This window comes from Mandrillus leucophaeus, unplaced genomic scaffold (genome assembly GCF_000951045.1).
Source record: "Mandrillus leucophaeus isolate KB7577 unplaced genomic scaffold, Mleu.le_1.0 Scaffold1665, whole genome shotgun sequence".
In the NCBI taxonomy this organism is placed as follows: domain Eukaryota; kingdom Metazoa; phylum Chordata; class Mammalia; order Primates; family Cercopithecidae; genus Mandrillus; species Mandrillus leucophaeus.
In genome coordinates, this window is record NW_012101660.1 from 24,643 (window position 1) to 46,660 (window position 22,018).

At 37.7% G+C, this 22,018-nt stretch overlaps 1 protein-coding gene across 3 annotated transcripts in view; it reads right to left on the reverse strand.

The window, feature by feature from the left end:
- Positions 1 to 10,655: 10,655 nt before the first annotated feature.
- Positions 10,656 to 22,018, reverse strand: part of VEPH1 (ventricular zone expressed PH domain-containing 1) — a 45,617-nt gene continuing 34,254 nt past the window's right edge. Inside the window, exons 5-6 of one of the 3 annotated variants that reach the window (XM_011976461.1) lie at positions 11,221 to 11,395; positions 10,661 to 10,966 (exon numbers count right to left, since the gene is read on the reverse strand). In XM_011976461.1, the coding sequence (XP_011831851.1) occupies positions 10,962 to 10,966; positions 11,221 to 11,395 (180 nt within the window). In that variant the 3' untranslated portion in view covers positions 10,661 to 10,961. Of the gene's footprint in view, positions 11,396 to 22,018 lie in introns of all 3 variants that reach the window. The other 2 variants (XM_011976459.1, XM_011976460.1) reach the window with 2 other exon arrangements.

The window sequence follows — 22,018 nt, forward strand, 5'->3', positions numbered from 1 at the left end:
CCTGGAACGATTTAAGCAGAAAACAAATTCATTGCCCAAGTGATATGGTTTGGCTCTGTGTCCCCACCCAAATCTCATCTTGAATTGTACTCCCATAATTCCCACATGTTGTAGGAGGGACCCAGTGGGAGACACATGACTCATGGGGGTGGTTACCCCCATACTATTCTCATGGTAGTAAATAAGTCTCATGAGATTTGATGGTTTTATAAGGGGTTTCAGCTTTTACTACCTCCTCATACTCTCTTGCTGCCACCATGTAAGAAGTGCCTTTCACCTTCTGCCATGATTGTGAGGCCTCCCTAGCCACGTGGAACTGTGAGTCCAACAAATGTCTTTCTTTTGGAAATTGCCCAGTCTCAGGTACATCTTTATCAGCAGCATGAAAATGGACTAATACACCAAGTGACATCCTTATCTTACTTTTTAATTCAAGGGGAAACATTAATATTTCCCTAATAAGTGTAATTTTAGTTTAGTTGTTTAGTATTAATAGATACCTTTTATCAGAATAAAGATGCTCCCTTTTATTTCTTGTTTGCTGAGAGATTTTTAAAATTTTACTAAAGAAGAGACTTAGATTTGTTTTGTGTATTTAGGTCTTTATTCCATCTGCTATTAATTTATGCATGTTGTGATGTGGACAATTGTCTCAAAACCATTTATTGAATAGTCTGTCCTTCTCTACTGTCAATATTCCCCTAACATATATACAGTTTCCATATATGCATGGATTTGTTTCTTGCCTCTCTGTTCTATTCCATGGGTTATTTACCTATCTTACACTAGTGCTACACTGTCTTGATTATTACGATTTTATAATATATTGATATCTGGTAGGGAAATTACTGCCTCTTCCTCTCCCCCAACAATTCCCATCTTCTTCTCCTTCTGTGAAACTGTCTTGGCTATCTGTTTCACTTAATCTTGTAAATTTAAAAATCAGCTTGTCATCTTTCATGGAAACCTCTGTTGGTATTTTATCAAAATTTCACTAAATTTATTGAAAATTTACATCTTTGCCACATCAAACTCTCTCATCTGTGAACATGGTATATTTCTCCATTTTCTTATTTAATTGCTTTCAATACGCTTTTATAATTTTATTCTCAAAAGCTACATTTTCCTGTAAGTATTGTATATTTTTCTACTTTAATATTTTTAATTTTATATTTTCAATTTATTATGACCAGTATGGAAGAAAACAACTAATTTCTCTAAATTGATCTCACTTCCAGCACTTTACTGAAACTTGTCTTATTTTGTCTTAAAACTGATTGGAGAATACTTACCTTTTTTTTTTTAATTGAGACAGGGGCTTGTCCTGTCATCCAGGCTGGAGCACAGTGGCACAATTACACCTCGTGCAGCCTCAAACTCCTGGGCTCAAGCTATTTTCCCACTCTAGCCTCCAGAGTAGTTGAGACTACAGGTGCACACCACCAAGCCCAGATAAATTCTTTGATTTTTAATAGGAACGAGGTCTTGCTATGTTCCCCAGGCTGATCTTGAACTCCTGAGCTCAAGCGATCCTCTCACCTTGGCCTCCCAAAATTCTGGGATTGCAGGTGCAGGCCACCATACCCAGCCAGAATATTTAAATGTTCTATTATAGACAATTATCACATTTTTCTAGAGAAAATTATTGTTTTGACCCTTCCTTTCTGATTGTTATAACTTTCATATATTTTTCTTATCTAGGCTAGGGCTTCTAGTGCCACAGTAAATAGAAGTAGATAGATTAGTATCCTCATCTCATTCCTGACTTTAAATGAATGCTTCTACTGTTTCACTATATATAATGAAACATATATACATATATTTATATATAGCGCTCTATCATTATCTATGTATATATCTCCTCATAATCATGTTAAGAAATTTCTCCAAAATTACTATTTTTGAATTTTGTTTTCATGAACAAACAGGTACTGAATTTTATGAGTTACTTGTTACTAATCACATGATGTTTTTCCTCTTTAGTCTTTTGCTATGTGGAATTATATCGAATATTAAGCCATCCTGCATTCGTGGGAGAAACTCAGCTAGGTTATTATGCATTTATAAAGTGGGTTTAACAATAGTTTTTCCCTCATAAGATATTGAGAGAGAATTACATAGGTTAAAAAGTCAGTACCTGGTATATAGTAAGCACTCAGTAAATGTTAACTATTATTTACTTTAAGCACTGCTAGAGTCAATTTTGTTAAAATTTTTATTTATGATTTATGCATCTATGTTCATAATTAAGATGGGCCTGTATTTTTATTTCTCATACTGTCCTTGTCCGTGTTGATATCATGGTATTGATATCATGGCTATACTAGCCCTATAGAATAAGGTGGAGAATGTTTTTCTGTTTCAGTTATCTGGGAAAGTTTAAACGAGATTGTAATGATCTGTTCTTTGTATATTTGTTATAATTTTCCTGTAAAACTAATTGGTATGTTTTTTATTTTTAATCTTTTGCATGTGAGTCGATTTTAAAATACTGACACAATTGTCTCATTTGGTATAGAGATATTCAAGTTTTCTATGCCCTTAACTTTTAAGTATGAATTAAGATAACATTCCAATTATACCTTTAATCCTTCCTCCAAGAAGTAAGACCTTTTACAATTACCACTTACTGGGAGAATTCAGAGAATACAAAACAGACAAAATAACTCTGAACAATTTGAATAAAATAAATGTGTACTTAAATTTAAGGTAAAAGTAAACATTACTTACATATAACCATTAATAACAAGAGGCAGCAACAATTGACTTAGAACAATTGAAATATTTGCCTTCAGGGATAAACACACAGGCCATTGGACAAAGTCTCTCACAATTCACTCATAAGCATAAAAGAGCATTTGGTTTGAAATCAGGCACAGGATGCAAATGGATGCATATAACACAATTGTTAAAAATATGATCAAGGAAATAATAGCAAACAAGTCTAACAGGCAAACACCCTGCCACAGCACAAGAGTCTCCTGGCCCCATCTGGTCAACTTTTTAATCAGTGTTTTAAAATGAAGACCAGAGTGGCTCTGCTCATAAAATTTACGAGATTTCAAACGTAAGTCAAGAGAAATCAAAGATGTGATTGTGTGATTGACAAAGAAGTGAATTTGATTTTAGGTTACCTTAAGGAAAATACAGTATCAATAGGGAGGATAAATCCATTTTAGTCCCCATAGGCAAGGAAACTAGAGCACATGCTGGGGAGGGCAGCCAAGCAGAGCAGGGGTCTGGGTACACCTTGCAAATGGATGCAGAAACAAATCATCATCTGCTGAGTGAGCAAACTGAGAGGGAAACTGAATGTTATGCCTGAGGAGGAAAAGAGGGAAGTGCAAAAGGAAGGAGTGGTGAGATATGAAAGTTGGAGCTAGTTTTTGAAAGTTTGTCATGTGAAAGAGGAACGAGGCTTTATTAGGCCCAAGAAAAGGGCCTTAGTCAAAAGTGGGAGGCCACAAGGGGAGAACGTCTAATTCAACAAAAGGAAGAAACATCTAATACTCAGTTTTGTCCAGAGATAAAGTGGACTGTCACAGGAAACAGTGAGTGAGTTCCCTGGCAATAAAGGGATTCAAATATAGGAAGGCAAGTATGATTATCATCATCACTACCTTAGCTGATATTTATTGAAAGCTGACTATGTTTTGACATTATCGCATGTCATTGTCTCAACATCTATATGTACATATGAGGAAACAGAGGCTAAGAAAATAAAAATACAACCCAGTATTTGGTGGTGCTAAGATTACATCATGAAAGTAGACTTTACAGTGAAAAGGTCAGGGTTTGAATATTGCTTTTAACTTCTCTAGGCTTCAGCTTGCTCACTTACAAAATGGCATGTGGACATTTGTATTCTTTCATTCCCCACTATTCATTCACCTACTGTTGGCAACAGTCCTGGGTTTCTTTTGGGGATCTACTCCTCCTCTACTCCCAATCTATGTGGCTTTGCTGCAGCCGACTCCCATTCCCTGCTTTGAGGGTGGCTCATGACCTAAGCCTGACCAATTGATGTACAGTATCCCCTGGAAATAATGATGCATTGGTTCAGAAATGTTCATGTGGCCTGTGTCAGATCAAAGAGAAAAAAGAGACTGGATGTCAACTTTCTTTTTCTTAATCGGTGTTCATGATGATGTGAGCTGGAAGATGCAGAGGGCTACACCAATCACGAAAGTAAAACCCATCCTGAGGAAGCAGGGCTGAGAATTGACCTTTGGGATACCATTGAACCCTGAATCAACCATCTGAGAAGTCTGGTATACTCATGGACTTTGCAGGTATGTGTGCCAAGGAGAGGTTGTTGTTGCTCCTCTTTCTCCTCCTCTTCCTTCTCCTTCTCTTCTTCCTCATCATCAAGTCATTTACATCTGTAGATTTCTGTTACCTAAAATACTACTAACTGGTAAAAAGGCATAATAATAGGACTTCTTTTATGAGGTTCTTATGGGTATTGAATGATATAATGGGTATAAATGGTTTAATACAATATCTGACATCAGAAATGCATGCAGTAAATTTTAGCCATTGTAGCTATTATTAATGTTTTTGTAATTATTATCTTCATCATTGAATGGATGACCATTCAATATATTTTATAGAAGTAGAAATATGGGAAAATAAGCATTAGTGTACTGTAAGGCAAAGAAGACCTAAAGAGGAGAAAAACTATAAGTAATGAAAAAAGAAATCCCATGATGACTCCTCAGGCCATTTGGTAGGGGATGTAAGACAAAGAATTGCAGAGCAGAAAACTTACTAATCAGAGACAGCAAGATCCCTTCTGCTTTGCAACTTAAAGTTTGACGGGCTTATGTGAGTGATAATGGAGTTTTATAGTCACATCAGTCTTAAAACTCCAAACCCTGAAATGGGTAGCCCCAACCTTTTATAGGTCAAATTACCATTCATTTTATGATGATTTTCATAGTGCCAGATCAAATAAACCAAATTGTTTATTTCAAAGGCTTGCAGTGAATTTAGAAAGTCTACTTCATGTTTCAAAGATTTCGTTGTCATCGAAAAAGGATTTTTTAAAAACCCATAGATGAGCTAAGTTCTTGGCACCAATAAAGGGCTAATTCATTTTTTTTTTCATAAATCTGTTACTTGCAAGTCTGACTATCATGGTTTTAAAATGTGTGGTGTGCATAAATGTTTTAAATTCCTATAAAATCTGTTTCAAAAATGTAGCCAAGGTGTTGAAAAAAAACATAATTGCTTTTCTGGGCTTTAAGCAAATTTAATATTACATATAAAGTGAAATTGGCGATTTAATCCTGTGGCCAAAAGAAATTGGAAATGAAAATACTGACTAGTATTATTAATGACAAATCTTTAGAGGGAAGCACAGGTTGAGTGATAAACTTCCACTGTCATGCTGGAGTTCAGACATACCTAGCAGACCATTGGAGTGGCTGGTCAGAAGTCTTGGAATGGTACTAAGAACCCACCTTAGGAATGTCTGGTACAATGAACTTAAGTTAGGAACAAAACTTTAGTTCTTGGAAGGAAATAGGCATTTTGAGAATTAAAGTATTAATTTGTTGGTAACCACAACTCCTGGGTGAATAGTTGAGCCCAGGGGAAGGAAAGACAGCTTTAGATAAAACAATAATCTATTTTATTTTAGTTTTTCAACTTTTAGAGTCAAGGAAACATGTGCAGGTTTCTTAAAGGCTATATTGCATGACGCTGAGGTTTGGGGTACAATTGAACCCATCACACAGTTAGTGAGCACAGTACCCAATAAGTAGTTTTTCTATCCTTGCTCCCCACTTCCTAGCCCTCTTTCAGTACCCCAGTGTCTATCATTCCCATCTTTATGTCCACATGTACCCAATGATTAGTTCCCACTTATAAGTGAGAACATGTGGTGTCTGGTTTCTGCATTAATTCGCTTAGGATAAAGGCCTCTAGCTGCATCTATGTTGCTGCAAAGGACATGATTTTGTTCTTATTTATGGTAGCATAGTATTCCTTGGTGTATATGTACCACATTTTCTTCATCTAATCCACTGTTGATGGGCACCTAGGTTAATTCCATGTCTTTGCTATTGTCAATAGTGTTGCAATGAAGATATGAGTGCATGTGTCTTTTTGGTAGAAGGATTTCTTTTCCTTTGGGTATATATACCCAGCAGTGGAATTGCTGGGTCAAATAATAGTTCTATTTTAACTTCTTTGAGAAATCGCCAAACTGCCTTTCACAGTGGCTGAACTAATGGGCACTCCCACAAATAGTGCATAAGCATTCTCTTTTCTCCGCAGCCTTGCCAACATCTATTGTTTTTTGAATTTTTAATAATAGCCATTCAGACTGGTATGAGATGGTATCTCACTGTGATTTTGATTTGCATTTCTCTGATGATTAGTGATATGGAGCAAGTTCTCCTATATTTGTTGGCTGCTTTTACGTCTTCTTTTGAGAAGTGTCTGTTCAGGTCCTTTGCCCCCTTTTTTTTCTTTAAGTTCAGGGGTACGTGCGCAGTTTTTTTTATATAGGTAAACTTATGTTATGGGGGTTTGTTGTACAGATTATTTTGTTACCTAGGTATTAAGCCCAGTACCCATTAGTTACTTTTCTTGATCCTCTCCCTCCTCTCACCCTTCACCCTCCAATAGGCCCCAGTATCTTTTGTTCCTCTCTATGTGTCCAGGTATTGTCATAATTTAGCTCCCACTTGTAAGTGACAATATCTGGTATTTGGTTTCCTGTTCCTGTGTTAGCTTGCTAAGGATAATGGCCTCTGGCTCCATCCACATTCCTGCAAAGGACATAATCTTGTTCTTTTTTATGACTGTATAGTTTTCCATGGTGTATAGGTATCACATTTTCTTTAGCCAGTCTATGATTGATGGTCATTTTAGGTTGATTCTATGTCTTTGCTAATGTGAATAGTGCTGCAATGAACATATGTGTGCATGTGTCTTTATGATGGAACAATTTATATTTCTTTGGGTATATACCCAGTAATGGGATTGCTGAATTGAATAGTAGTTCTGTTTTTAGGTTTTGGAGGACCAACCACCACTAACAGTGTATAAGCATTCCTTTTTCTCCACAACCTTGCCAACATCTGTTATTTTTTAATAATACACTGGTGTGAGATGGTCTCTCATTGTGGTTTTGATTTGCATTTCTCTAATGATCAGTAATGTTGAGTTTTTCCATGATTTTGACTGCACGTATGTCTTCTTTCGAAATATGTCTTTTCATGTCCTTTGCCCACTTTGTAATATTTTTTCTTGTAAATTTCTTTAAGTTTCTTATAGATGTTGGATATTAGACCTTTGTCAGATGCATACTTTGCAAATATTTCCTTTCATCCTCTAGATTATTTGTTCACTCTATTGATAGTTTCTTTTGCTGTGCAGAAGCTCTTTAATTTAATTAGATCCTATTTGTCAATTTTTGCTTTTGTTGCAGTTGCTTTTGTTGCAATTGCTTTTGGTATCTTCTTCATGAGATTTTTGCGCATTCCTATGTCCAGAATGGTGTTGCCTAGGTTGTCTTCAGGCGTTTTTGTAGTTTTGGGTTTTAAATTTAAGTATTTAATCCATCTTAAGTTAATTTTTGTATGTGGTATAAGGAAGGGGTCCAGTTTTAATCTTCTGCATATGACTAGGCAGTTATCCCAGCACCATTTATTGAATAGGTAGTCCTTTCCTCATTGCTTGCTTTGTCAGCTTTTTCAGAGATTAGATAGCTGTAGGTGTGTAGCCTTATTTCTGGGTTCTCTATTCTGTTCTATTGGTCTATGTGTGTGTGTTTGCACCTGTACCATGCTGTTTTGCTTACTGTACCCCTATTTGAAGTCAGTTTGAAGTCAGATAGTGTGATGCCTCCAGGTTTGTTCTTTTTGCTTAGGATTGCCTTGGCTATTCAGGCTCTCTTTTGATTTCATATGAATTTTAAAATATTTTTTCTAGTTCTGTGATGAATGTCATTAGTAGTTTAATAGGAATAGTATTGAATCTATAAATTGCTTTGGGCAGCATGGCCATTCTAATGATATTGTTTCTTCCTATCCTTGAGTATAGAATATTTTTCCTTTTGTTTCTGTCATCTCTGACTTCTTTGAGGAGAGTTTTGTAGTTCTCCTTATAGAGATCTTTCACCTCCCTGGTTAGCTGGATTCCCAGGTATTTTATCTGTGTGTGTGTGTGGCACTTGTAAATGGGATTGCATTACTGATTTGGCTCTCAGCGTGGCTACTGGTGGTGTGTGGGAGTGCTAGTGATTTTTGTACATTGATTTTTGTATCCTGAGACTTTGCTACAGTTGTTTATCAGCTTAAGGAGCTTTTGGGCTGAAACTATGGCATTTTCTAGATATAGGATCATATCATCTGCAAATAGGGATAGTTTGACTTCCTCTCTTCCTATTTGGATGTGCTATATTTCTTTCTCTTTCATGATTGCTCTGGCCAGGACTTCCAATCCTATGGTGAATAGGAGTGGTGAGAGAGGGCGTCCTTGTCTCGTGTCAGTTTTCAGTGGTAATGTTTCCAGCTTTTGCCCATTCAGTATGATGTTGCCTGTGGGTTTGCCATTGATGGCTCTTACTATTTTGAGGTATCTTTCTTCAATACCTAGATTATTGGGAGTTCTTAACATAGAGGGGTGTTGAATTTTATCAAAAGCCTTATCTGCATCTATTGGTTTTTGTCTTTAGTTCTGTTTATGTGATGAATCACATTTATTGATTTGCATATGTTCAACCAACCTTGCATCCCAGGGATAAAGCCTACTTGATCATGGTCGATAAGCTTTTTGATGTGCTGCTGGATTTGTTTTGCCAGTATTTTACTGAGAATTTTTGCATCAATGTTCAAGGATATTGGCTTCAAGTTTTCTTTTTATGTTGTGCCTCTACCAGATTTTGCTATCAGGATGATGCTGGCCTTATAGAATGTGTTAGGGAGGATTCTTTCTCCCTCAATTTTGGTACCAGCTCTTCTTTGTACATCTGGTAGAATTCAACTGTGAATCTGTCTGGTCCTGGGCTTATTGTGATTGGTAGGCTATTTATTACTGATTCAATTTCAGAGCTCATTATTGGTCTGTTCAGGGACTCAATTTCTTACTGGTTAGGTCTTAAGGGTGTATGTGCCCAGGAATTTACTAATTTCCTCTAGATTTTCTAGTTTATGTGTATAGAGGTGTTCATAATATCTTCTGATGGTTGTTTGTATTTCTGTGGGGTCAATAGTAATATCCCTTTGTTTCTGGTTATGTTTATTTGGAGCTTCTCTATTACCTTCTTTATTAGTCTAGCTAGCAGTCTAGCTAGCTCCTGGATTCATTGATCTTTTACATTTTTTGTGTGTCTTAATCTCCTCCAGTTCAGCTCTGATTTTGGTTATTTCTTGTCTTCTGCTAGCTTTGGAGTTGGTTTCCTCTTGGTTCTCTTAGTTACACTGCTAGGTTGTTAAATTGAGATCTTTCTAACTTTTTGATTTGCACTTTTTAATGGGGTTATTTGTTTCTTGCTTGTTGAATTGCTTAAGTTCCGTATAGATTCTGGATATTAGACCTTTCTCAGATGCATAGTTTGCAAAAATTTTCTCCCATTCTGTAGGTTGTCTGTTTACTCTGTTGATAATAATTTATTCTGCTGTCTAGAAGCTCTCTAGTTCAATTAGGTCCCACTTGTCAATTTTTGTTTTTGTCATAATTGCTTTTAAGGACTTAGCCATAAATTTATTGCCAAGGCTGTTGTCAAGAAGGGTATTTCCTAGGTTTTCCTTGAGGACTTTTATAGTTTCCTTGAGGACTTGCATTGAAGTCTTTAATCCATTTTGAGTTAATTTTTGTATATGGTGATAGTTGTCCAGTTTTATTCCTCTGCATATAGATAGCCAGTTATCCTAGCACCATTTGTTGAATAGGGAGTCCTTCCCCCATTGATTATTTTTGTTGAATTTGTCAAAGATCAGATGGCTCTAGGTGTGCAGCTTTATTTCTGGGTTCTCTATTCTGTTCTACTGAAAAACCATCTATTTTACTGCAAACATGGCAACTCACTTTGGCACTGCTCTGGGGCCTCTCTACCAAGGTGCAACACTAAAGAGAAAGGCTAGTTAGTGTTTTTTCTCATCCTGCCACTGGCTGCCACATTGAATTACTGGGCTAAGGACTTAGTAGTTCCTAAAGCTTCAGGTGGTTCAGCACAAAGGCTGCCATCACTGGCAGGGTAGCATGGAGTTCCCAGGAGTGGAGTCCATTCCTGGGACCTGCATGGCAGTGGTCTTAGGGTCTGCTGGGCTCACATGGTGGAAGAGGACAGCACCCCACCATGCTATGCCAGGAAGCATGGACAGAATAGCAGTATGGGCTTGGGGATTGGTCTGGATACCTTGGGAAGACAGCACACATAGGACACCCTTGGGGACCCTAAGAATTATTTGGACTGTGAGCACTTTACAGAGGGTTGATGATCAACCTTATCATGTGGTGGGTTAATGGCGGTAAACTGTGGGCTGAGATACTCATGGACCTCATGTATCTTTATTAATGAGAACTGGGGACATTTGGATGCACATCAATTAATATCATATATTGTTCTCTGACTCCAAATTCAAAAACATGTTTTTTGATTGATCTGACACCAAAGAAAATAAAAGAAGACAAGGAGAATATTTTGCATGAACTAATTTGAGCTTCTTATTCATTCAAATGTTGTAACAATTAACAGAGGTGTACTACCTGGCTTTTTATGCTAGCATTTATGCTTGTTATCATTCCCAAATCAAGTTCACATTTAAGAAGTCATTACACATTTTCTGATGTATTTTATCTAAAAAAAGACATTTCTTGCTTTGGGAACCAAATGAAGACAGGTTTTTCATATCCCACTGAGTGACAAGTTCCACTCAGTACACAGAGATAAGATCTCCACAGTTGGTAGTTGAACAGGTGACCAGAAGCATGGAAAATGCAGTTCTTCAAACTGAGAAACACAGATTTGGAAGAAAGCTTACAATTCTTTTACTGAGTCTAAGTAATTCATCTGCCTTGGGAAGGGACACAGACAGCCAGATTAAGTAACCTTTTGCATGTTCACAAGTCAACTAGCAGCAAAACAGATAAATTAACTTGCTTCTAATACTCTAGGTCTTGCTTCCCACAAACCACGAATGCTTCATGAAAATCCTTTTAAATGTCTCCTAAAACATGTCCCCAAGCTCAACTTTTGCACCATACCTTGGAGTATGCTCTTTACTATGACTTCCGTGTGATCAGCCAGGAGATCTGCCTTGGTAATTGCAGCCAGAGACAGGTAGTTAGACATATTCCTACACAGTTCCTTGTTGCCTCTGTGGAGGAATTTCACTGCAATGGGGATGGCTAATGCCATCACTGGGGGTCGGTTGTAATTCTGAGGAAATATAAGAAAGCCACAAATAATAAGCGACTCATTATTCATTTATTCATTCATTCACTCATTCAAAAAATATTTATTCGATGAAGCTCCCAGAGTACAGCTGTGAAAACACAGGCCTTGCCCTGTTTATATTGTATTTGGGAATTCTGGGAACTCCTGGTTTTGTTTAAGAGACCTAAAGACAAACAGGCAGTTAACAGCATAAACTGATGACAGCCGAGATGGGCAAAAGGCAGGGTGCTAAGACAGCAGAGAAGGAGCACTCAATTCAGTTCTGGGGAATGTCAAGAAAGACTTCCTGGAGGAGGTAATGTCTTAGTTGGGACCTCATGGATGAATAAAAGATGGCTGGGTGCTGGCAAGGCAGGGAGTACACAGAAAGAAGGAAGAGTAGGTGTGCAGAGACCGAGGTGAGGGAGTACCTGATGGCACTGGGGAGTTGTAAATAGCTCAGGATGGCTGGAATGTGGTATGTGTGAGGAAATGGGAGTAGGAGGTGAGGGGAGAGACGGGGTAGGTAAACAGGGGCATGATTATGAAAGGCCCAGCATACCAGGCTGAGAAATTTGGAATTGATCTTTAGGGTAATTGGGGGCCACTGATGACAGGAATCACTTGTCAGATTTACACTTGAGAAAAAAACCTAAGGAATGTTGAACAAGTTGATTTTTGACTATATCTATCTTAAAAATTAAAGTTTCAGCTAATTAGATTCAGAGGAAAAAAAAATGAACGTAAGATTAAAACCTAAAGGTATTCTGGATCCTAAAATAATTCTCTTCTTGATTTACTTTGTGACTGAATATAAATATCCTTACATATAAAGTAGTCCTATTAGCATTTAGTTACCAAATTAAGGAATAATACTTAGAAAATACAAATTGTTTTCTTTTTTTTTTTTTTTCTATCACATAACATTTTGGTCAACGAATTGTTTTCTTAAAAATGAATGGTACATATTCACTGCCCCTGGCCATCAACCCCACCTCTCAGACTAACTGTAGAAAAAAAAACTGTGCGGTGCACAGTGTGTTTGGGAGAAATAGTCCTGGACTTCTACTTTTGCATTATTTGATGAGAGACAATGTTCTGTGTTGCTTAACCCACTGTTATATTTAGATCTTTGTTCTGTAACTGAGCTTGTATCCTGATTAATACAATGCAAAGCCAGGACCACTTTCATTCTTTAACTTTCCCTGTGGCTTAAAGAGAAAATTATATTCTTAGAATGAAATGTAGAATTCTGCCTTTATACATTCAAATCCTACAATAAGGACAAAAGAAAGGACATGAGATAAAAATTGTCATTGATACATACAACTCCTGAGCAATAGAAACGGGGCAGTTAGGTCAATGAGATATTTACATGGGGGAAAATAATATCTCCACCCCTGTATCTGCCGTAACTAAAATCAATTTCAGATAGATTGCAGATCTAAAGGTGAAAAATAAAACAAGACAGAGAAGACAACCCAGGAGAACATCTTCATGGCCTCAGAGTAGACAAATACTTCCTTAAACTAACTCAAAAATTAACAATAAAAAAGTCATAAAGTGGATAAAATCAAGAACTTCTAGTCATTAAGAGATACAATTTAAAAAGTAAAAAGATAATCCAAAGAATGAAAGAAGATATCTATAATATGTTCTGGGTACTAGTAAACCTTTGGATATATGTGTGTGTGTGTGTATGTGTATATATATATATAATATTATATATAATATGTTATAAATATAAAAGTATTTTTTTATATATATAATATATATATATACACACACACTCTTCCAATCCACAAGAAAAAGAAGACAGGCAATCAAATAGAAAAATAAGCAGGACTTAAACAGACACTTTACAAAATAAAGCCCCAAAACATGAAAATATGCTCAATTTCATTAATTTTTAATTTTGGTCTGGGTTCTGATTACAGGGTTGTATTTGGAGAGAATTCATCAAGATATTATATGACCTCTTTTCATATCACAAAAGCACAGTTATGTAATTTCAGATTTTAGCTATTCTTTTAAATAGATTCAAAAGTTAGTATGAATACAGGATTGCATGTTGTACACATGCATTATATAAACAACTCTTGTCTTAGGGTTCTACGAAGGACAATGACACACAGTGGTGGAGTCAATGCAGCCAAGAGTATAATAATGGTGGTGACAATGTCAGGAAAGTGACTTGTCTATTCACACTGAGTATGGGAATCAGGTAAAATAAATATTATGGGATACATGAGGCACTCAAATGTATGTTCCTTAAAGAGCTAATGAGTTTTGGGAGTGATAACATTCATATCTTGATATCCAGTCCAAAAATCTTTCCTGAAGTCACAGAAAATATCATTCTATGATTTTTCTCCGATCTCCATATCATCAGCCTTTTACACTCCTGCCCAATATACATTTATCTTTCTTCAGGAGACTCTGCCCTAATTCTTCTCTGTGAAACTGTCCAGGTGCTTCTAATGAAGGTATCTCTACCTTTGTCTTAAAGATGATCAAGTGACTCAGACACTGACCAATGAAAGAATCACATTTCCCTGGTTCAAGGATGGACAAGTTACCAAATTATAATTAAGGAGCCATGAAATGGTTCTGTGAAAGAGATTCTCTCTCCTGCTGTATTTAAAGTATTGAGAAGGGAGGATCAAAAGTAGTTGCCATCATCTTGTGACCTCAGTAGGAGACAAACTGTATGAGACTCAAGGAAACATGGTTCTATCTGAGAGACCAGATCCTGATAATACCATTTAAGCCCAATGCCTTTGGCTGTGCCTGAGGCCAGTTATATTCCTAAAGTTTTTTAAATGAGCCAATTAAATCTCTTGCACTTAAGCATTTCTGCCTCCCCAGTCACTAGAAACAAAAATGGAACTGATAAATCTTTAATCCATTCCTGCAGTTCCATCCATTTTCCAGACGCAGGGGTCAATCTGACCACTGGGCAGAGAAAACAGGTATTCCACAACCTAACCTGATACCCCACTAAGTCAGTTGTGTTGAAAACTCTGATGCTATTCTTTGGCGATAAATCATGTGTCTATATAGCAGTTCCTCTCAGTAGGCCTCTGTCCTACCCATCCTAGAGTTCTTAACATCATGGAAGTTATCAGAACCATAGCCCATAGCCAGTGTCCTCTGATGACTTTCCTGAATGCCTCTGTTTAGATTGTCTTCCCTCCCAGTGAATTTAATTGGGCCTGATCTGACTGATACGATGAGCTTTGAGACCTCTCTGAGAGGCTGGCTGCTCCCTTCCTCAGGGGTTAGTCCTCAGCTTTAGAAGTCAGGGCATGTGCTTGGTTGGAACACAAAAAATTGTTTGGATCCACTAAGGCTAACTCACACCAAAGGATTTCCAAAAGGCTGGTACATAACCAGGCATGCCAGTATACTCAACACCAGTGAGAGGCTTTCATAGGTCAGACCTAGGGTATCCCTTTCACATTTGCAGGATACCTAGGAGACAGATTAGAAACTAGAATGTTCATTCATGGACACAAAATGAGATCAGAGCAGAGAGAGATCCTAAGGGATATTTCATGTAGACCATGGTGAAACCTGATTAAAAGAAGACTCCTGCCCCGTAACTGAATCCCTTTCTCTGGTCATTGGAAGTTTCCTTTCATCAGATTCATTATTTTTCCTAGTGGTGCTGGACAAACATGCCAAAATAATGACACAACATTGAGCATCCTCTTTTTGTTAACATACTTATCAAACATCTGGTGTTTAGAAAACCTAATTGATTTGGTCATTTTTTCTCAATTATATTCTGTCCCTGCTCCCTTGACTTACATCCAAGAAAGTTACTTATTAGAGCACTGGGTATTCCTCAAACATCTCAGTCTCACCTATGCAATTTCTTGGGTTGCTCCTATAGGCAGCCAATCTCTTCCTTGCATGTAGGTTTCTGCTAGTTCAACTTTTAGATGACACATCCTTGTCCCTATCATCCTTGTCCCAGCTTTGAGGGTTGAACACAATGACACAATTATTCTCAAAACTTTCCAACCAAGAACTCCACCCCTAAGTTTATTTTATCTACTCTGGGTCTTTCACCAAGAACAACTTGCAGATAGAGAGACATACATCTTCCATCAGAGGAATGCGTCTTCAAGCACGTGTACTTGTAACTTGCTGAGACACCAAAATTGTCAATTTTTTTGTTTGAGTGCATTAACTGGGAAGTGTTCCTTACTTTCTGTGAACACAGACAGAAATAGTGAAAGATCAATGGAAATCAGTATTCCCAGTAACTGATGTTACATAAACCTTGGGGTGAGTTAGCACTCACCAGTAATAATGAAAAACAGGTGATCTCAACCAATTTGATCGTATTCTTTTTTACAATTCTAGACGTTCTAGAGAAAATTAGTGGCCAGCCATTCAAGTCTCTGAAGTGGTTCCAAGTAAAGTATATAAAATCCCCCCAAAATATGTCTTTTTTTTTTTTAATTAACACACTCATTTTTTTTTCCTAGCACGGCATCTGGATATCTTTCATATGACAAAAAAGTGAAACAAGCAAAGAGCAAATAGTTCATACAAACACCAAGAAACTGCTACAAAAGGCTCTGAATCACTAGACAGTGTCTAGACAGTTTCTGGTGTATCAAGAAGCCCTGGGCAAACGGCTGAGGGGCTAAGATGAGCCTGGACAAACAAGGGTCCCATGGACCTAACAGGTACCAAACAACATCCAGTGGCTGAGCTTCACTTTCAAGGGCAGCAAAAGGAGTTGGTAATGCAGGAGATCTCAAGCCCATGAAATTATTTCATCTCTAGAATTATTTGGGTCACAGAAATGCTAATGGCATGCATACAGAGAAAGCCCTATGATTACAGTTTTACAAACAAATGACTTTAACAGCAGCTGATAATGCCAGAGCCTATGACAGACCTTGCTTCTCAGTGCAGATGTGAGCATGTTGGATGAATATCATCTTACAGTTTGGTGCTGAGGGAACAAATTCAGTGAAGTGCAGCATAGAAATAGACTTTCCTGTGGGGACAATTATATCTAGCTGTAGAGGTTAAACAAGAGAGCTTTGTTCTATGGTGCCAAGAATTATATTTCTAAACTAGATTAGCACCAATTTGAACTTTGGTGGAAATTGTCCCTTTGAAAATGCACTTTGGGAATGTTTCCCAGTGTTTTAAAATTGAGAAGAATAAAGCTAAGTAGGAAAGATATCTATCTGAGGCAATAGCAACTAAAAAGCTCTTTGGCTCTTAGGCCTTGAATTCAAGTAAGAACCATAACAATTGATTAAGCTCAAGAAATATTAAACCTCATTTATTAAAATAGGGTTCCTTGATTATTCATCAAGCATTATCAATCAAAGCTAAACCAATTTTGGATTTACATATAAAATGGTTCATTCTTCCCAGCATAGCTATATGTAAAATCTAATTGGCACACAAGCCTAAGATTTCCCAGCATATTTTCTGGGAGGTAACAGGGAGCAGGTCTCAGGAACCTGGGAGTGTACATCCCAGTCTCCTCCCATTTCATGCCACTATCTGGGCATTAGGTACTGAAGCCTACTCTGGAGAGAAATGTAGCTGATATGAAAGCCAGAGGGTAGCCATGTCTCCTAAGCCCCTTCACTCAACCATTCAGCAAATATTATTTGAGCACCTACTATATGCCAGGCACTATTCTATGTGCTGGGATTACTTCAGTGAATAAAAGGGCTTATAATTTGGGGAAAGGAGAGACAGGATATTTAAAAAGTGGCTATAACACATAATTAAATCAATAGTTTGTTAGAAAGCATCAAGTGTTATTTTAGTCACCCAAATAATGACAGTGTTAGTCTCCTAGATAGTGATAATGATGATGATACCAACTCCCTATGTTCTAAATATTTTGTCTATTATTTAAAGTTTATTAATTTACTCTTCACAGCAAACTCATGAGGCAGCTGCTCTTAATATCGGCATTTTACATATGAGGCAATTAAGGCCCAGAAAGATTAATTTTCCCAAGACCACACTAGGTACAGAGTGGAGCTGGGATTGCCTCCTGAATAAACTGCTAGATTGGCATAACCAGTCCCACCTCTAAGAGTTGTGAAGGAAATGCCCTCCACTGTCTGAGGCACTTCACATGCAACACCAGCAAGGGCAGAGTTTAAACCTTCATATTGCATTGACTGGGGAAGAAGAACTGAGAAGACTGTGTGGCATCAAGGAGAAGGAACAGCGGGTCCTTCTATAAAGAGGGAAAAGTAGACACTTTCTGATTTTCCGGCAGCAGATCTGGAGATTATTTCTATTACCCCTCTTACCCTGCTTTAGTTATTTCCCTCTTCATGTAGTCATCAACAGTGGTAGCAGAGATGCAGGGAAGATGAAATGTGGAGCTGATTAAATACATGGCAATGGCTCTGCTAAGTGATTTGGCTGGGGAAGAGGCTGTGACTGCAGTAGAGTGAGGATAAAGCCAGGCATTGGCTGCCAGGCTTCATGATGGTTGACCTGTCAATTCTCTAGAATTTCATTCTAGAACAGCAGCTATGTCAATCATTATAATGTCCTTGAGGTACATTTTAATTTTAATCAAGTTTGTCAAGTTTGTTTTTATCCTTTAATGTAATACACATTGTATGGGTATATTGTTTTTCCAGATTTTTCTAGGAGCAAAAAAAAGTGGGGGTGGGGATGGCCAACTCCATGTAAATATCTGGTCAGAGGGTTACAGGAAGCTGTTAACTCTAGGTAAGCTGTGCTTTGAATTAGGTACTTCCATATAGTGGCTAGAGCACAGATAGAGATTGCTTTCGTAATAAAAGATCCTCTTCACGTGTACCTGCCACCACCAATGAGAAGTACTAAACTCCAATAGTTTGATGTCTTGAATGGAACCAGCTGGATGCTTGTTTTCATTGCCGTGCAAGCCTGGATTAATTTGCTAGCTACAAACCACTATTTCTATTGAGTACTTACTATGTAGCAATTGTACTATGTAAACACTGTATATGCAGTATCATTTTTAACCTTCATAACAGTCCCGAGCAGAAGGTATTGTTATCCCAACTTTAGAGATGGCAGAACAGAAATTGAGAGAGAGAAAATACCTTGCTAATCTCTCCTCTTAGTAAGACCAAGATCCAAATGACATGGAAGCCTCAAGCTCTAAAGCTCTTTGCTATTCTATTCTTAGAGTCTCCTCAGGGAGTCCGAATTTCTGACTGGGAGATGACATGGAAGGTGATCTGATTCAATTCTCTATTTTATACATAAGTTGAGAGACTTGTCTAAGGACACAGGATGTGTAGAAACATATGGCCCGAAGCCAAAAAACAAATTCATAAGTGCACGCCCCATATATGTAGTGATTTTGTATTGAGGAAAGAGTAGAAGGTGAGTTCTGGAATTTTGAAAGTTATTTTAAGGTAAATGTGGCAAGTTCACAAATTTGGGGACCAAGAAAAGAAGTCTAATTACCAACTAAAAGAGGAAAAGGAATGGTCGCCTGAAGTAGGTTTGAGGGTAGACCGACAAGAGGAAATCTGGGGGACAAAAAGAAAAGTGTGTGTGTGTATGTACACATTTAGCTTAAAATGACAGTGAAGTGGCCAGAAAAAAAGAAATCAAATGAAATGGCCAAGGGTTCGGGAAGAAGAAATGACTGGGCCTCTGCCTGATCAGATAGTAAGACCCTGGGTTGCTTATCTGGGGAGATGGGATGGGTGGAGAGGGAATCACTCATTTTTTGTTGTTTGTTTTCCTTCCATTTTGTGTAAAGCTAAAAATGCTGAGTGTCTAACTTTTGAAAGTTGGTCTATTGTTTCATTTTACTGAAAAAAAAAAATAGAAGAAAATGAGTCATTTGGATTTCTACACATTCCCCAAAGGAACCTAAATTACAAGTAATACCAAAATCATCCTTTCAGTGTTTACTGCAAGCCAAAAACTTCCCTTTAAAATCTGATGAGAGCTAAATATAAATGCTATGACCACAGCTTTGCCTTTGGTTCCTGGGGCTGCCTTTCTGGGACTCCTAGGGGTGGGCAGGACAAGATGCTGAACTTTGCTGAAAGCAAGTTTGCCTTTAGGCCTTCATGCTTTCCATTTTAGTGGCTTCTGCCTCCTTCTGAGGCCCTACCATGAACACCTCATCCCTACACTGGTCCTACATGCTAGACTTACCCACTTCTCTGCCTGACTTGTCCCTCTTAACCAAGGGGCCTACTAGTCTTCAGTCGTTTTCTCTTTTGCTTCCCAAAATATCAGCTCTTGACCTCAGAACCCTGCTCTCAACAATCTTACAAACTCATTTACACTAAGTCTTGTTCATCAGTGAGTTGAGCATTTCAATTTCTCAAAAGCATTTAATTCCCTACACCATATCCCATCCCCTTTAAGTAGGAGACATAATGCTTTACGCAGAATAAAACATCCCATCTAACATAAATGTTAGAATCATGGGCATTTTGGAAAGGTAGCATGCTTACAATTCTCTGATCTTGGTCTTATTTCACAAATCTGTACTTTTGCACAAGCTGTTTTCCTATGTAGACTGTCTTCTCACTCTAATTAGCCTATCTAATGAAATTCCTGCTAACTGCTCATAAGCCTTCCTAACACGATCTCCACCCAGAAAACTTTCTCTGATTATTCTAAAACTGTGTTAACACAGGACCCACTGACCATGGGATGCTCTTGAGCATCTGAAGTGTGACTAGTCCATTTAGTGAGGCACTAAAACGCACATCAGATATGTAAGAATTGTGTAAAAAAATGATGAATCACAAGGTCAGGAGTTCAAGGCCAGCCTGGCCAATATGGTGAAACCCCTTCTCTACTAAAAATATACAAAAATTAGCCAGGCATGGTGGCAGGCACCTGTAGTCCCAGCTACTCGGGAGGCTGAGGCACGAGAATCGCCTGAACCTGGGAGGCGGAGGTTGCAGTGAGCTGAGATCATCACGCCACTGCACTCCATTCTGGGCGACACAGTGAGACTCCATCTCAAAATAATAATAATAATAATAAAATAAATAAATTTAAAAAATTGTTATATTGATTGCATGTTGAAATGACACTATTTTGGATACAATGGATTGAGGACATATATTATCAAAATCAATTTCATCTTTATTTTTACTTAAGTGGCTACTATAATTTTTTCTTTTTAATTTTTTAATTGAGACAAAATATACATATATAATTTACCATCTTTAAAATTTTTACGTGTACAGTTCAGTGGTAATAAATATATTTGTATTCTTTTTCTCCCTCTTCACCACTGTTCCCCCACTTACCCTGGGACAAAAACATTTAAAATTACTTCTGTAATTTACTTCTGTAAAATTACTTCTGTAATTGGCTTCTGTTTGGCTTGTATTAGATTTATATTGGATAGTGCTGCCCTAAAGACCAGTGGTTTTGAACCTGCAGGGGGAGAGGGATAGGATGGCTAAATTGTCTGGATGTCTGTTAAAGTGCATATTGGAGTGAAATAAACTATGTTTCTGATATATATCAATAATATACTGAGATAATCAATGAAGAGCAAATGCATTTGGGTCTTTGGTGTTCTATCAAGGACTATCCATCTTTTGTTAATTTTGCTGCAATCCTCATTTTCTCCCCACCTACCCTTAACCCTGGGGATGAAGGAGACACAATGTGGGTCTTTTGTTCAGTTGATCAATTCCTAGACTGAGCAGACGAGGTATAATATGATCCAGTTAATCATTAACAACTGTGGGGAAAAAAGGAAGAAGAATAAAGGATGCTTATATCAGCTGCCACATGCACTGCTAAGCATTTTAACATAACCAGAATTTCCTGACCTGTGCTCAGTGGAACACAGGTTCTGAGGGATTTTCACAGTGTTGTGTTGGGAGTAGGGAGGAGAAAGGAGATTCCATGGTGAAATCAGACTGGAAAATGCTGGCCTAAACAAGGTTAACCAGCTTTCTTTATTGCAGTACTTTACAGAAACTTTAATGTGCCATGAAACATTGTGATCGCTCAAAAGGGAAAACACGAATTGTTTCCCAGCTTATTTGATCATAAAATTCTTTCTTGAGAAACACCTATCATCATGTCTGGTTGGTAAATTTGTCATAGACAATGTCATTTAACGTGCACTTCACAAGGAGGACCCTGTGGCTTAAGAATTTAAGTGACTTGCCCAACATTGCAGTCTTACACAAGTCATTAGTGGCTGAGCCAAAACTCCAAATTCACATTTACACCATAGGAAAGAATTAACTGTGGTCAGAACAGGCAAATGCCATCAAGAAAAATTCTCAATACGCATAGAAATATGTCTGAAATGACTTAGTCGCTTTCCCTGCTACACCCCGAGCTCACTGCCCCTCAGTTCATTTTCTGTTTCTACTGTGTTCTCCCTGGATGAAAGAGATCTCTCCTCTTCTGAATTTTTTAGTACTCTTCCTGTGGGTCTTGGCACATATTGCTTTATTCTTAATTTTGTATATGTATACTCTTCAAACAGATTTGAGGCTTGCAGCGGTATCACTTGAATTCCCTACAGTGTGTGTTGCATGTAGCAGGAGCTCTATAGAACTTTCTCAGTTTATTAATTACCAGCCCTCCCAGCTTAGCTACTGATGGCTTGTGGTGTCT